The sequence below is a fragment of the Paramormyrops kingsleyae genome, chromosome 2 (genome assembly GCF_048594095.1).
Source record: "Paramormyrops kingsleyae isolate MSU_618 chromosome 2, PKINGS_0.4, whole genome shotgun sequence".
NCBI classification, from domain to species: domain Eukaryota; kingdom Metazoa; phylum Chordata; class Actinopteri; order Osteoglossiformes; family Mormyridae; genus Paramormyrops; species Paramormyrops kingsleyae.
The window spans coordinates 4,938,968-4,955,763 of record NC_132798.1 but is presented as its reverse complement, the minus strand read 5'-3'; the positions used below and the strand labels follow the sequence as shown (position 1 = coordinate 4,955,763).

At 46.1% G+C, this 16,796-nt stretch overlaps 1 protein-coding gene across 2 annotated transcripts in view; it reads right to left on the bottom strand.

Moving 5' to 3' along the window:
* Positions 1 to 16,796, bottom strand: part of LOC111857557 (calsenilin-like) — a 43,695-nt gene that overhangs the window by 16,479 nt on the left and 10,420 nt on the right. For both annotated transcript variants that reach the window (XM_072704235.1, XM_072704228.1), the window contains one exon: positions 14,200 to 14,374. In XM_072704235.1, coding sequence (XP_072560336.1) covers positions 14,200 to 14,374 — 175 coding nt within the window. The remainder of the gene's footprint in view (positions 1 to 14,199; positions 14,375 to 16,796) is intronic.

Sequence of the window (16,796 nt, the reverse complement as noted above, 5' to 3'; positions counted from 1 at the left end):
AGAGGCAAAGGGCAGAGTTAATGGCTGATGAGTTTGCACTTACTAATGCACTGAGTTTGTAATGATGGGAGATGGGGAAGCCGGGGCGGTGGGTGGTGGTGGGGGCCAGAGAATCGATCAATGTCTTTTTCTCACTCACTCTCCCTCCCTCTGTCTGTCTCTCTCAGATAACAGTAAAGACGAGGCTGGGATCGCGCCAGACAGACAATTTGCCGGGCAGCGGATGGAGGTTAGGGAGAGATAAAAAACCGAGTTGGGAGGAGACGTGTGGAGGATGGAGAAAGACAAAGCAGAGGTGGAGAATGATCTAGTTTCTGACTATGAACTCAAAAGCCCTACAAGATGATCAAAGCACTGATAGTCTGAGCTGTTTCTAAGCACCTTAAAACCATACAGGTTCCTCAGATCCTTCCTCCAGGACTCTTGAGGACTCAAAAATTGGTTCCCAGAATGTTCCCCGTAAATTTGTGGATCGATAAATTTGCAAAAGGTATTAGTAGGCCGCTTAGCAACAATTTTTTAATGGAGCTGTAAATGTTGGATGAAAACTGGCAACACAAACATGTATTTCTTCACTGAACTCAGACACCTGTCGCCAGTCTTTTTGTAGACTAAATATCTGTAAAGATACGTCTCAGGAGGCTCACAGGAGAACCGGAATGCCAACCAACATTTCGAGAACATAGTTTCTGCCAAGTGACCTTTTAAACAACCTGAAGAGTGACGTCGGTATGAAATATATGTTCCTCTGGTAGGAATACATCACTGTACCTGAAGACTAAGCTTAAATGTGGGCTTCTCAAACGCTCAGGAAACAGGAAGCAGAGCTGGGCTTTTAGTCCGGTAGAATGCAACTGTTTGATCCCATCGCAAAAAGCCATTAAACCACTAACTCATCTTTTAAAATATAGTCCTTCTGCTGACACAACATCCCGCTCTAGAGCTGGGATCAGCTCCACTGTGGGAAAAAAAATGAAAGAGATGGAAACTTGCCACACACAGGCCGAAATTTGTCTTGTCTGTCCATGGAGCCTTTAATTATATGGGAACAAGCCAAGGTAGTGTGATGACCTCATGTCTCCAGGGCTGTGGGTACAGTTCCCACCACCCGTTCTGGGTGTGTGAGTTTGCATTTTATCTTTGAGTTTGTAGCACATTACTGCACAGGCTATAGCCTGGGGATCCGCCCCCACCTTGGGGAAACTGGAATGAATGTCCGTGTTAATGTCAGCCTGTGCACCTGCCCTGCGATCCGATAGCGCCCCCTCCCATCCAAGCTGTTGGCCTGCCTCACCGCCTTCATTTCGGGGACAGGCCCCGCGAGATACTACACTTCATGAGCAGTTAAGGAAGATCCAGTGAATGACAGAAAGCGACGGCACTGGAAGTCCCACTGTGGGCCGCTGTGGTCTGAAAGATTACCCACTGACAGGTGCATGGTCATCTTCCTGGAATCCATATGTACCCACCAGTGGGGAAAAAGCAGCATTATGGTATGCAGATGACCACTCAGGATGGTAAGGCATTGCGCAGCATTGACATTATGCCTTTTAATGCAGTGAGTGGACACAGTCCACACCAGCAGACAGTGCACCAGGCTGCTGTGTAGTATTATCCCCACTGTGAGCATTTATTTTAGCATACAGTTCTGGAAAAAATGAAGAGACCACCCTATATTTTTTTAAATCTGCATTTTTGAATCCTGGTTTAATCCTGGTTCTGCTGGCAGAGGCTACACTGCATGACAGGCTGCTTCCAGGCTCAGAGCTTCTAAGACAGCAGTACATGAGAACAAAGTGAAGCAGGAGACATTGGGAATGACCAAAAACCAGCCAGCTAGAGGGCAGAAGCAACTTTCTATGCAAGAGATGACCATCAACTTATCCGGCAGTGCCTCATAAATCAGAGGATGACCTCAATTGAATGGGAATGGGAAACATTAAGTGGTGTGAAGTGCACTGCTAGAACAGTTCATAACAGGCTCCTAGAAGCAGGACTGATGACCCATAAAGCAAGAAAGCAGCCCTTCATTAATGAGAAGCAGGGTAGAGCCAGGCTGGAGTTTGCAAAAAAAAAACACAGGCACACACCCATAAACTGGGAAATGAGTGAAACTGAAAATTTTCCTCCAGGATTTCCAGAGCTGCATACTAAGCAAATAATGATGCATGTGAGTGTTGCATGGGGTTCTGTATGCACTGGTGGTGTATTGAGTGGCATGCAGTGACTTTTCCAAGTGGGCAGCCTGGACAGGGTGCTACTGGATCGCAGGGCAGGTGCTCGCACTGACATCAGCACGGACATTCGGGTATTGCCATTGGCCAAAGGCGGAATGATTGAGTGTCCCCCTTTTCGATAACTGCCGATGACTGAGAGACAGAAAAATTTACCGAGGGGGATTCCCCCTGCTTAGCAAAATGTACACTCCGCCATGCCTCCCCGTTCCAGCACCTGCCCCTCGAAAAGTCACTGCATGCCACTGATTACACCCCCAGTGCATATGGAACACCTTGCATCCTTCACATGCAACATTATTTTTCAGTGCTCTGCATATGTCAGTAAAGTTATAATACATGTAAAATGTCAGTTTCAGTTGTTTCTCCTGTGCAGGGTTGCAAGTATGCGGCTGGAGTCTGTCTTAGGCAGCAGAGGGCAGGGGGCAGCCCGGGCGGGATGCCAGTCCAGTGCGGGGACTTTCTGACACTCAGTCAGGCGGTGAGGTGGGACTCTAACCCCCAACCCAGGAGCCGTGAGGCATCAGGGCTACACACTGGGCTTCCACAGACGATTACAGGGAGGCATCAGTGCTACACACTGGGCTTCCACAGACGATTACAGTTAGGCATCAGTGCTACACACTGGGCTTCCACAGACGATTACAGTGAGGCATCAGTGCTACACACTGGGCTTCCACAGACGATTACAGTGAGGCATCAGTGCTACACACTGGGCTTCCACAGACGATTACAGTGAGGCATCAGTGCTACACACTGGGCTTCCACAGACGATTACAGTGAGGCATCAGTGCTACACACTGGGCTTCCACAGACGATTACAGTGAGGCATCAGTGCTACACACTGGGCTTCCACAGACGATTACAGTGAGGCATCAGTGCTACACACTGGGCTTCCACAGACGATTACAGTGAGGCATCAGTGCTAGACATTGGGCTTCCACAGACGATTACAGTTAACAAGTGAACAATGTCAGCATTGTTTTTAAGTTTAAAGAATGGGCAACCCTATCATCACTAACCTCTCATGGTCCAAACAAATTAATTTTCAGGACACAGCAGTAAAGAGAAAAGAGGCGTGTCAGCGACAGACATCATCGCCGCTCCCCATCAAGGGATCCGGGGAGTGACCTCCGACTGGGAAGGAGGCTTTAACAAGAGGTGACAAGAGGAGCACTGCTAACCAGGAGCTGGATCACAGCCCATCGGACAACGAGAGGGAGAGGGGGCAGGTGGAGGTAGAGGCGGGGGGAGAGAGAGCAAGAGCTGCAGGTTCTTCCAGGAACACTGCTGTGCTGCTTCAGGGTTACAGCCCTGAGCACTCAGTGATCCGCAGGGAAGAGCAGCCTGATATGTACTTAAATATCCATCCATGCATCCATCTTCAATAACTGTTTACCCGATTAGAACCTATCCTGGGAAACAAGGTGGGGAATGTGGTCCACAGACACAAACATTCACACACACACACACACACACACACACAAACATCTGCACACATACCCCCACACGCAGAGGCAAACACACAAATCGAGGCACACACGCATACATGTAGGGGCACATACACATACATGTTGTGGCATATACACATATGCAGAGGCACACTGCAGTGCAGTGTTACCATGCCAACCAGATACCTAAATATATCTTACAAGCAGGTCCCAATTCAGCCCGGATGATGTCAATGGTTTAAATAAATTGAACACACAGATGTCATGGTCCCCAGCAAGCTGGCACCCTTGCACAAGGCAGTGTGTCGCACTGGAGGGGAGACGATGCATGCTGCAGGTACACACTGCAGGGGAGACGATGCATGCTGCAGGTACACACTGCAGGGGAGACGATGCATGCTGCAGGTACACAGCCACCACCTCTGATAGCTGGCAAACAACTTATAAAGTGACACTTGGCCTGTTTCTCCCCATGAATACACCCTGTCATTACTACAAACTATTTATTTTGTAGGTGTATTGTGCTTAATTGCCTGATGAGTATATAAACCAGCCCCACAAAGTGTTGGCTGGTTAGCAGCTACCTGATGTTTCCATTCACTGGGAGGAGGCAGTGAAATATGAGCAGTGCAGTCAGTCACTGCTGCTGGTGCCTGAGCAGCAGAGCGGAGCAGTGAACGAAAGAGAGACAGACTGGCGAGTGATAGACTGATGGACACACAGATAGACAGACTGGCGAGTGATAGACTGATGGACACACAGACAGACAGACTGGCGAGTGATAGACTGATGGACACACAGACAGACAGACTGGCGAGTGATAGACTGATGGACACACAGACAGACAGACTGGTGGGTGACAGACTGACAGACAGACTGGCGAGTGAGGGACTGATGGACACACAGACAGGCGGGTGACAGACTGACAGACACAGACAGACAGACTGGCGGTTGACAACCGGCCAGACCCAGACAGACAGACTGGCGAGTGATAGACTGATGGACACACAGACAGGCGGGTGACAGACTGACAGACAGACAGACTTGCAAGTGAAAGACTGATGGACACACAGACCAGTGGGATTCAGACTGACAGACACACAGAACTAACAGACACCCAGACTGAAAGATGACAGATGGACAGACAGACAGACAGACTAGTGGATGATGGAATAATGGACAAACAGAATTAAGCTTACCGAGTAACACTGAGACAAAAAGACAAATTAAAGATGTGTATATACTAGCTTTATAAAAATAAGAAAAAAACAACTGAGGATTCTTGACCTGTCATTAACTGTATGTATTGAGGTGCTGTACACTGAGGATGAGATTGAGGTAACAAAATTTCAATGGATTAGTCATGTATTGACCTTAATTGTGAGCTGATTAAATAAACAATGAATGATTACTAAATAAAATAAGCATTTTCCATTTTGTTAAATAAAAGGCACAAATCCTCATATCGTTTTACAGCTATACTCTTCAACATTGTAACATGATTTGTGTCATGTGACGCTTTCAATTAATGTCTTACACTGAAGTCTAAAAAATTTTAAATTCACCTGAACTGAAATCACTGACCAGTATAATACAATACTTGCAGAAATAGAGATCTGTGTCATAAAGATGGCCAACAGCCCTCATCCCAAAAGGGTCGTCCATAAAAATGTCTAAAGGGACTCAATAAGATCTTCAGTAACACAGAGACAGGCTGCAGTACCTGAGCGATGGTAGCGTGCTAGGCTGTGGCCACACGCGGGCAGGAAGCTTCGACAGGAGAGCCGACGTCGCGTTTCCAAAGACAGGGAGCCCATCAAGCCCCCCATGGCCAATCAGAACCCCCGAGGGATTCACAGCCCTGTCCAGAGTCTCAGGAATAATGGCAAAAAGACGGAAAGGAAAAAAAACTTCCTGTGTGACACTCACCCAAATGGTCCAAGCTGAAGACCCACAGTGGCTATTTAATGCGACTGAAAAAGGGGCAGAGCACAAGCTGCCCAGCTAACACTGGCCAGAGGTGGGGCTGGTTTCCCCAAGCAGGGACCACAGGAGTGCAGCAGAGCATCTTGTTTATGCAGGTAGGATCCCATTGCCTAGTCTGTTTGGACCCCGTGTGAGGTCCCCTTTGACTCAGAGAGCAGAGAGGATAGAGAACAAAAGGGGCAAATGACATGAAAGCCTGTGGCCAAAGGGCAAGACCTTTCCAATATAGCATCACAGGGCCTGGTACCGGCCCCCCCAAACCCCCCCCGACAGACCTCTCCCCCCTAAACCCCCCCGACAGACCTCTCCCCCCTTTCCTCTGCTTCTAATTCCATGCTATTAAGCATTAAGCATTGCTGGGTCATACCCAAAGCCACAACAGAAGTCTTCATTCCTCTGATTTGTATCCCTGTGTATAAAGACTTCATTCCCTCTTTGACTCTCTAACCCTCATCCTTCCTCATCCTTTAAAAATTGGATCAGCATGTCCTACACAAATCCGGCTGCCAGCATCCTCTTGTTTATGTCTCGGGCTTCAATCCAAAAACTTCCCGGGAATCAGACGACTTCTGCTCAAAATCTGTGCAAAATCTAAATTTCTTTCTTTGCCTCCCTCCTGTGGTGGTATGCAGCTCCTGCGAGCCGTTTTCATGCTGTTCATCTTCTTCTCCTGATGAATTTTTTAAACTGCTGCCACGTTTTTGAAGCCTTTTCGCCCAGCAGACCTCTCCCTGCCCCGCCCACTTAATTACGAATCACATTTGGGAACAACTGACCCGAAAATATTGTATCAGCCATTCTGCTGCTGATGCGTTTTCTTAGTTCCGGTCATCGATCAGTCTTGGATAACACAGTAAAACACTTATAGGGGGACTGAGGAGTCAAGTCACCCCAGTGACCTGGGAAAGCTGCAGGTGATGCATCTCACATGCAGATGTGCAGAAGTGTCATAGCTGCAGTAAATCATGAGCAGATGTTCCCATTAAACAGCACGAGCTCTATGGCCGCAAGGGGAGATGTATAAATAACATCATGTGACTGTAGGCAGCCTGATATAGAGCTGCCAATCACTGCCATCTGACAGCTTGGTACTGCAATGTGCTAAATTTTTAAATACTAACTGTCCTTACCTGAATGAATGTTTCTGAAATGGCTGAAGACAACAGTTGGATTATTAAATATTATTGAAATGTATTGTATGACATTGGATTGGCTCCAGAACATTACAGATCAGACTAGGGTTGGATGTGATACTATAATTTACAGCTGAAAACCGAATGACTAACCAAATGATTAACTAAAGAACATTGCGTAACATTTACATTATCTGCACCTTCATAATGCCTTTATAATGCATTCGTAAAACATTCAATGCATCTTCATAATGCATTTATAGAACATTCACCAACAGCATGTAAGTATACCTTATCCTAAATATCCTAAAACGCCTGAACAGCTTTAATATACATTAATAACAAACATTAAAAGACTTTATGATTATGATGTTTGTCATTATCATATAATGTTAGTTATTAATGTATATTGAAGCTACAGACGCTCCTCTACTTATGAATGAGTTACGTTCCGAACAGCCGATCGTAACTTGAAATGTTCGTAAGTCATCATTCAACATCACTTAAGGATATACGCAAGTACACAGAACTAGGATGCTGGGAGTACGCACGCTACGCTGCTACGCGGCGGGAGTAGCGGCCAGAAGGCGTACTAGGCGGAATTGGCGCGCAGATAAAAAAAATTATGTTGCAGACAGGAAACTGGAGCCCAATGAACACAATTTGGACTTACAGTCCTCTTCGTTGGTATGTCTGAAAGTTCGTAAGTTGAAAGTTCGTAAGTAGAGGAGCGTCTGTATTAAGGTATGTTAGGATATACTTACATGGTGATAATGAATGTTTTCTGAATGCAATATGAAGGTGCAGTTAATGTAAAACATTATCAAATGCTGACTACCAGTTTCAACCCCCGAGGGGTCCACATCATCAGTAGCTAAATCTAGACCAGTCCTCCACTATGTGCACCTGCACTTTATGCAGCCTGTAATGTGGGACAAAATGTGGCTCTACGGGTTAGTGTCGAGAACTGGAAGGTCGTCGGTTCAAATCCTCTTGTTGGCAATGATGTCACCACTGGGCCCTTGTGCGGGAATGTTAACCCCAATTGTTCCAGGGACCGGTTGACCCTGCCTTCTCAATCGTATGTAGCATTTGACAAAAGATTCAGCTTAATAAATGATAAATGTAATGTGTATAATTGTTACTCATGCTATTGAATACTTTTCTAATGTGCAATTAATATTTATTTGTATACAGCATCTGTGCTGAACGAATAAAAGTTCCAATGCAAGTCACACATAGCCAATAAGCATTACATTTTAAATCTTGAACTGAATTATGGTATATTACAGATTTATAGATTTATAAAAGCGGATTTGGAACAGTCTCCAGTGTGTTCCATGAATGTTCAGGGTTGAATGTTTAACATATTTGAACTGAACAGAATGACATAGAAAGCTAGTCACCACTGAGCCTCCTCACATGACCAAGCAGGCATGGATAGAAGCATTTGCTCCTCTGTAATGATTAAAACTGTCCACACGGGGGCGCACTTTCATTGTGATAAGGAGAACATTATCCCAAGCACTGAAGATAAGCCCCGTGACGAAAGGTAAAAATACAATGAATATTAAATTTCAGACTACTTTCAAGCTTTCAAAAAAGGCATCTTCAGCCCACCTCTGCATATTATTGCCTTTCTATAAATATAAACTGTCACATTTTAGTCTCCTTACTGTTTATATTGTTTCAATGTCATTGTCACTGAAGTGATGTGACACATGATTAGAATGGGAAAGATAATGGTATAATAGTAATTGTCATGAGTGATGATCCATTTGCAGCTTAGGATAAATTGAAGGGCATTTTCTTATATGAACAAACACTCAAACAAAAGTATAAAGCATAGGACCGGGAAGGGTCTAAACCAGGGGTCTCCAACTCCGGTCCTGGAGAGCTACTATCCAGTAGGTTTTCTATCCTACCTGACTTCTAATGAGCCACACCTGTTCCTGGTATTTACCTGAGAACAGGTGTGGCTCATCAGAAGCCAAGTAGGATAGAAAACCTGCTGGATAGTAGCTCTTCAGGACCAGAGTTGGAGACCCCTGGTCTAAACAGAAACAAAGTACACGTTGGAACCAACACAGAGCACTGACAGTAACAATCCTACAATGACTGACAAAGTAACAGGGTAAGGGCATTGATAACGAGGGTTACATGGGGGGCAGGTGTGCGCAACGAACTAATTATCCACACATTATGACTGGGAATAGACAAGTTAATGAGATGGGCAACGACATCTGCTGGCCAAACGGGGACATGACAGACATGGTAGGGACAGATCCTGACAATGATACTTCACCTTGCACCACAATCAGAAGTATAACTAAGGTAAATTACAATAACTTGATGACACAGTTTTTCCCCTCGAAGAATGCATTCTACTCCCTGTCCTAGAAACACAGATGAATGGCTTAGCAGAACTGCCCTGCAAGCATGAACGGCACTCACAGAGCACAGGTCAGCACCAGGCACAATTCTGTTCAGGTAGTGGATCTTTAGGGTGTTCAAGATCTGTTTTGGCTACAGTGCTTTGTGGGGTTTAATGGCAAGAACGGGGTCTCAGAAGAGGAGCCCAGGGTGGTGAGCGAGAGCAGCAAAGTCAACCTAAACCCTGCAAGAGTGCATCAGGAGCTGCGAGGCAGGGATGTTACATCAGTTTAACACTGCTCTTTGTTTTTGGAGCATGGAAAAGTACGAAAAAATATATCAGGAAATGTCACGGATCCGGGCGGCTCGGGTGCGGGAACGTGGCATCGGGCACAAAACGGGTGGACGACCCACTAGCGGCTCCAAGAACAGAAAGGGGTTTATTAACTAAAACAGAAAACACTACAAACACAAAACCAAAGGGACCACGAGGGTCAAAAACTAAAGGGGATAAATAAAGACTTAATATCACAAATAACAAAAACCAGGCAGGTAAACAGAATACAGCTCTAACAAAGCTTAGACAAGCAACAACAATGAACCACTGGGGAACTGAACAGAAGCAGGAACTAAAATACTAAGGGGTAATGAGACTAACACAGGACAGGTGAGGCTAATTAACAAAGACCAGGGAAACAGGGCACAGGTGAAACTACTAAACTCAAAGGAACTAAAAACAGGGAAACTAAGAACTAACCAAGGAATAAGGAACCAACACTGGGGAATTACAGACAGGTAAAGACAAGCAGGGCCACAAGGAACAAAACAAAAACCAACTACAAAATCAAACACTTATGTAAGTCGCTCTGGCTAAGGGCGTCTGCCAAATGATGTAAATGTAAATGTAAAACACCAGAACTAGAGAAACTCAAATGAAACACTAGGGATCAAAAATACAAAAACAGAGGCAGTGGGATTCAAACACAGGACAGAAGAGTACACAGACAACTGGCTGCTCAACGTGTTGAGCTATGAGGCTAACAGAGAACAGGGGGGAACACACAAAGACTAACATGAAGGACGGGATGACCAGCAACACCTGCTGGTCAAACGGGGAAGGGACACAGAGTGAGACAACAGGGGCTGAGCCTGACAGGAAAAGACACATCGACACATGAAATGAACAGTATCTCAGAAGGGAAATGAAATAGTGATTATTTTTAATTGTTCCGGAATGGAATTTAAAATATCTATCATTGATTCATGATGTTATTTTTCTGTTCTGCGTAGCTGACAACTTAACAAGGCCTTGAATTTGTTAAATGCAAATCTCCAAACGCAGCACATCTCTCAAGCTGTCATTCAATGTATCATTTACAGGCACACTGCACTTCTGCACTGCTGATTGTCAAGCTACATGAGACAGTCTCCACCTTTCTTGACCACCATCACTGCACAATTCACAGATCAACAAAAGTACATTTGTTTACTATAAACGGTTTAATCCAACTTTACCTGACCAGATGCGTGACTATTAATAATCCCGACTACGTATCTGCCCTGGATATTTCCGGCATGTCTGTTATATATAGCTGAACAAAACTACAGCTAAAAGCGGCCATGGGGACCAAATTGTTTGTCCGTCATAAGCAAAATTCCGTTATATGTGAGTCCGCTATATCTGATGCTTTTTATGCATGTTCTTAAAGGCGCATGGCTGGGACCAGCGGACCTCGTCCGTTATAGACAATATTCCGTTATCGGCGAGTCCGCTATAACGGGATTTTACTCAATGAGAGTGGACACTGAGATGGACAGAAAGCCTGAGCAAGACAGGAGATAGACAGAGGTACATAAACAAAGGAGATAAACACACCAGCAAGCACACCCACACTGAAACAGGAAGGAATGAGCTCATAGGCAAGTAAACGGACCTGTCAGAGAAGAAATCCAAATTAAATGATGCATACTTCAGTAATTAGAGACAGTGATTCAGCTGGGAAATCCCCATAAGACCAGGCAAATCAGGCACATGAAAATCTCCAACAGGCTTATGGACATTATCCCACATGTAATAAGACCAATTAAAAATCCATTTTCTCTGCCAGCCTCTTAGGAACCTCTTTTAATTACTTTAAGGCCTGATAAGGCTCCTAAGAATTTTAACCCATGAGACTGCAGACTCATCACAAAAGATTCTGGACAGTTATCAGTGAAATTAAAAAAAATGAACTTATTAAAATACGTAGGCAGGACAAAAATAGGGTCAACAAAGACAGACCACCAACAGACCAGGGACATATAGAGGAGATACAGGGCATAGACTGGGTTCAGTCAGTAGACAGATTGGGGCTGACCACAGACAGACAGGGGACAAAAGGTGGGCAGGGAGGGGACAGACCAAGGACAGACAGGGGACATACAAGGTACAGACCAGAGATAGGCAGGGGAGAGAATGGGAGCCGGCAAGGGACAAACAGGGAATATGCAGGAGATATAAAGGTCACAGGTTGGGGACAGACAGGGGACAGGCACAGGACAGACTACCGACAGACCAGGGACATACAGGAGACATACAGGATAGACCATGTAGGGTAAGCCTGAAGGAACAGCGGAGCAACTTCAGCAGCTCCTTCCAGCTCTGCACCCTGCAGCGACTCATGGTGGCCAGCACAGACCTGGGGCCCATGGGCCGCTCCGGTCACTTTGGTGCCCACCCCCCTGACGAATACAGTCACGGGGCTCTGATCAATGCTGCACATCTCACATTACCTCAAAGTCTAAGGATGATTGAGCCAATTGTGAAATTCCCAGCCACGAGCTCCGTGACACGGGGGGGTGATTGCCCACTGGGGGCAGCCCAGCCACAATGGAGGGGGGTAGAACCACAGCTCAGGCTGGCCGTCCCAATCGCCCCCCCTCTCGCAAAACTGCTGATGGAACCTTCCTGTCATCAGGACTCAAACTCCCGCCTAGTGTTGAGCTCCCCCTGCAGGTGACATTGAGCCTGGGTCTGACTGGCAGCTATCAGAGGTTGGTCCTGGATTTCCTCTTTAAAAACACCAAAAAAAAAAACTCCCTCTCTCATGTCTGCAGAGACGTCACCCTTTACTGGCCAGTAAGTTCTTCCAGTGAAGGTCACAAAAACACAACTGTAAGTCTTGAATGGTGGTTGTGTGATGTGGATGTTTCTGATCACATTCCTCCAGTCTCCCACACTGTACCAATTTGTACCCTTTGCTTGTCAATGGGGCTGTACGCCTGTACCCTCAAGGGTACCCTAGTTGTACCCTTTGCTTGTCAATGGGGCTGTACCCTCAAGGGTACCCTAGTTGTGCCCTTCGCTTGTCAATGGGGCTGTACCCTCAAGGGTACCCTAGTTGTACCCTTGGCTTGTCAATGGGGCTGTACCCTCAAGGGTACCCTTGTTGTACCCTTTGCTTGTCAATGGGGCTGTACCCTCAAGGGTACCCTAGTTGTACCCTTCGCTTGTCAATGGGGCTGTACCCTCAAGGGTACCCTAGCTGTACGTAACTGTACATTTTTTAACATTGGGGGTACATTAATGTTGTTTGTACCTTGAGGATGTTCTGCAGAATCCATTTCTGTACCTTAAATTAGACTAAAAGACACATTTGCCTACAGCTATATGGTACAATTGGCAGTACTGGCCTGGATCCACTTCACCAAGCAGCACCTCATGAGGGCTTTGCGGGTGAACCGGGGCCTCTGCCACTTCCCGCTCCCCTTCTGCCCCCCAGGACCGGGCTCCATGCCATTAGCGCCGCCCTGCAGGCTGCCGTCCACCACCTTACTTTGGGTATTTTGACGTCCTCCTATCCCACCCCGCTGGCTCTTTCTCTCACAAGATGAAACGCGGCAAAAATAAAATGTACAGCACCCCCATGAAGGGTAACAGACAAGCCGTGCGGGGAAATATAACTGAAGGCTCAGTCCGTTAGGCTGCATGTCCATCCCCATATTGACATCATCCTACCCCAAGGCAGGAGCCAAACATCACAGAGCACTTCCCTTCGAAAATTATCTTGGGGGCACGAGGGCACAAGGTTGCCCCGCCCCCCCCAATTCAATTCCATGTAGGTTATTTCCACAATATCACATACCATTATACGGGTTATTATGTTTATAAATGAACAGAAACACGGTATTAATCGTAATTAAAATGGTAGTAGGCTATTTGCTTGAATTTTTTAGAAGATGAAACAAACATGAGTGGTCTGGGGAGAAAAAAAATCTAACGCTGCTGCAGAAAACACTGTATCTGCCTAAGCAATTATTTGCGTGCTCCATTGCCAAACAGTAGATGGCGCCAGAAAGCTAATTATTTGACCGTTTACGTTAATGAATAAGGTCTACCGGCACTAGTTCAATATGTCAGCCTTCGCTTCACAATAGAGCCGCCAGCGACAGTGACAATAAAATACAGAAACCCTGTTCTTTAAGACGAAAGGAAGCTTTGAGCTTACGGTGAGCACAAGGGTAAACACATCGTAAAGACACGTAACAGCAAATCGGCGAAAATCAATACTTTCGACTACCACAGCTGGTGTCTTCTTAATTAGAACTACGACAATATGTAATTAAGACACTAAGTAGCGCTTGTTTTTAATGCCTGAAAACAAACCATTTTGACATTTAAATTGTATGTGTTTACGCTCTATCAGTCACCGCTCTCCAGCTCATTTCGCTAACGGCAATGAGACTCGTCTCTGTGAGTCTATGCAGGTGACTCAAAGAGGCATAGTCATGACCTAAAATTTCACATAATTTCCTCTGCCAAGACACTCACGACACCGCAGGGGTAGAGTTCTGTTCCACCATAAACAGGAAGCTCAGACACAACCCGGGCAGTCAGCAAAAATCGGGCAAAACGGGTCAAAACACTGATGCTGGATTGACTGATATGGACACTTAACACCAGAGAAGAGAGACCTCACTTCTGTCTCACCCAGACATTCTGCATAAACAGAGGACCCTGTGCTGCCCACTGCCCCCCTTTACCTGGGCCCTGAGGGGCAGCACTGGCCAGGATCCACTTCACCAAGCAGCACCTCATGAGGGCTTTGCGGGTGAAACGGGGCCTCTGCCACTTCCCGCTCCCCTTCTGCCCCCCAGGACCGGGCTCCATGCCATTGGCGCCGCCCTGCAGGCTGCTGTCCACCACCTTACTTTGGCCCTGGGGAGGAGAGAGACAGAAGGTGCAGGGAGGAAACGCTTATCCAGGTCTAAAGAGAGCAGGGGGGTGGGGGGGGGGGGGGAGCAGGTCACGCAGCTCAGGGGGGACTGGCAGGTTATTCGAAAACCTGAAAACAAGTGGCTGCTCCTGTAGGCTGGGGCAGCTTTCACACTGTGAGAAAAATTACTTTCCAAAAGAGCCATTAAGCCACATTTTCTATAGACCAAAGGCAGAGAGCAAATGTGCAACAAGGGGTAAAATACGGCATAAAGATCCCAGAGTCAGGGAGGGCATGTAGGAAACCTTGAGGATTACCAAAGATCAGGAAGCAAGTCAAAATAGTGCATCACAGTGGGGAAATCCTTCTGCTGCAGAGGTAACACACTGCAAGGCCATCGCAGACCGTCTATGACAGGGTTATTCAACTCATGGTCTTCGAGGTCCGAGCACTGCTGGTTTTCCAGCCTTCCTTTACCTGTCAGTCAGGTGTGAAGCCTCTGACAAATCAGAATCAGTAATTATTAACTACCTTGGAGAACTGAAAACATGGCCTGGATTTGGAATCGAGGTCCAGAGTTGAAGAACCCTGGTCTATGACCTGACACAATTTTTTTTATAGCTGTATCTACAGATTTTCTATCCATCTGATCTCAGCTAGCCCAGCACGAGACATTATCTCAGCTCTCAAATACTACACCCTCCTGTCTGCTGTTAGTAAAGTAAAGAGCACGATCCTCTAGTTTCAAGCATGTAATATATTGTAATATATGGGGCTGATTTTGTGGTGGTACTATATATAGAGAGAGCGACTGCAAGAATGGCTGATAAAAGAATGATTGCGCAGGAGTAGAAGAGAGACAGGGAGACTGAGAGTAGGCTGTTCGTGGACTGTTTGTTCGTATAGATGCTCCCCGGGTTACGATGGGGTTACGTTCCAATAAACTTATACTTAAATATCATAAGGTGAAAATGCAATTTAATGCACTACAACTAACCTAATAAACACCATAGCCTGGCTTACTTTAAACATGCTTAGAACACTTACATTAGCCTACAGCTGGGAAAAATCAACAAAAAGCTAGTTTTATAATAAAGTGTTGAATATCCCTTGTAATTTATTGAATAATGTACCGAAAGTGAAAAACAGAATGGAATTGGAATACTCATCATAAAGTTGAAATATCGTAACATGGACCATTGTAACCCGGGGAGCGTCTGTATTTATTCTGAGAACAAAATAAGGAATTTGGATTATTAAACATCCACTAATATCTGTCCGTTCATCACAGCTTCTGCGGAAAAACCTTTGCAGGGGCGTGTGGCTGAGGATGTGTATAGGCATGCGGGGGGCAGGTGTGTGTCCATGTCCTGCTGTCTGTGTTAGAGCAAATTAAAACATAAGCAGCCTATTACAGTGTCTGTCCCATCTGATGCCCGAGCCAAAGCCAATCAGGTCATGCTGCACTTAATAATTCACACTTCTAAAAAACATCTTTAATAAAAGATCACAACTGGCCCGAACACTGGTAACTGGGAACAATAATCCATTATACTCTGTGTACACAATGATGTCTGGGGACGGACTCCTTCTGGCTGCGAGCCCATCTGCAGGTGGCCAAAAAAAAGACTTCTGATTTCGGATATCATGGATGACTCAAACCAGGTGTAAATTTGGATTTAAATGGCAATACTTATATTAAAATGTGTCCTTGGATACGGTAATGCAGGATTTCTATGCCCACCAGGTACTTCAGAAAGCAAGGCAAGAAGCACAGGAAATGTCGAGAGGCATCATATACACAGTAAAAGGGTCACACATATTATTCAATACGGGTGTGAGACATTTGGCTGTATACAATGCAGCAATAAGGCTTGGGTCGGCCGATCGGGAAAGACTACCTAGTGTCAGAAAACGCACACCTCACTGTGCTTATTGAAAAGCTGTGCAGTCATCTGCATAATTAAACTGCATTACCTCGCAAATCTGCGTGCAGTGGAAACCACTCAATCACAGTATTCTGGAGAAAAGGGATGCTGACCTGCATTCATGCCCTGACACAGGTGCTGCTTCATCTGTGTGGGTGAGCACTGAGTCCGTGGTGTCAAAGACAGCAGATATTCAGGAGAGTCACACCATAGAGTCAGAGCAGAACAGGGAGGCGAACGTGGGGGTTCAGAACAGAGCCAAGAGGTGGAAGGGAGAGTCAGAGCAGAGACAAAAGGCAGGCAAGAGAGTCAGAGAGGGACCAGAGGTGGGCAGGAGAGTCAGAGCAGAGCTGGGAGGTGGATGAGAGAGTCAGAGCAGAGCCAAGAGGTGGAAGTGAGAATCAGAGCAGAACTGGGAGGTGGGCAGGAGAGTCAGAGCAGAGCTGGGAGGTGGGTGGGAGAGTCAGTACAGAGCTGGGAGGTGGCCAAGGAAATG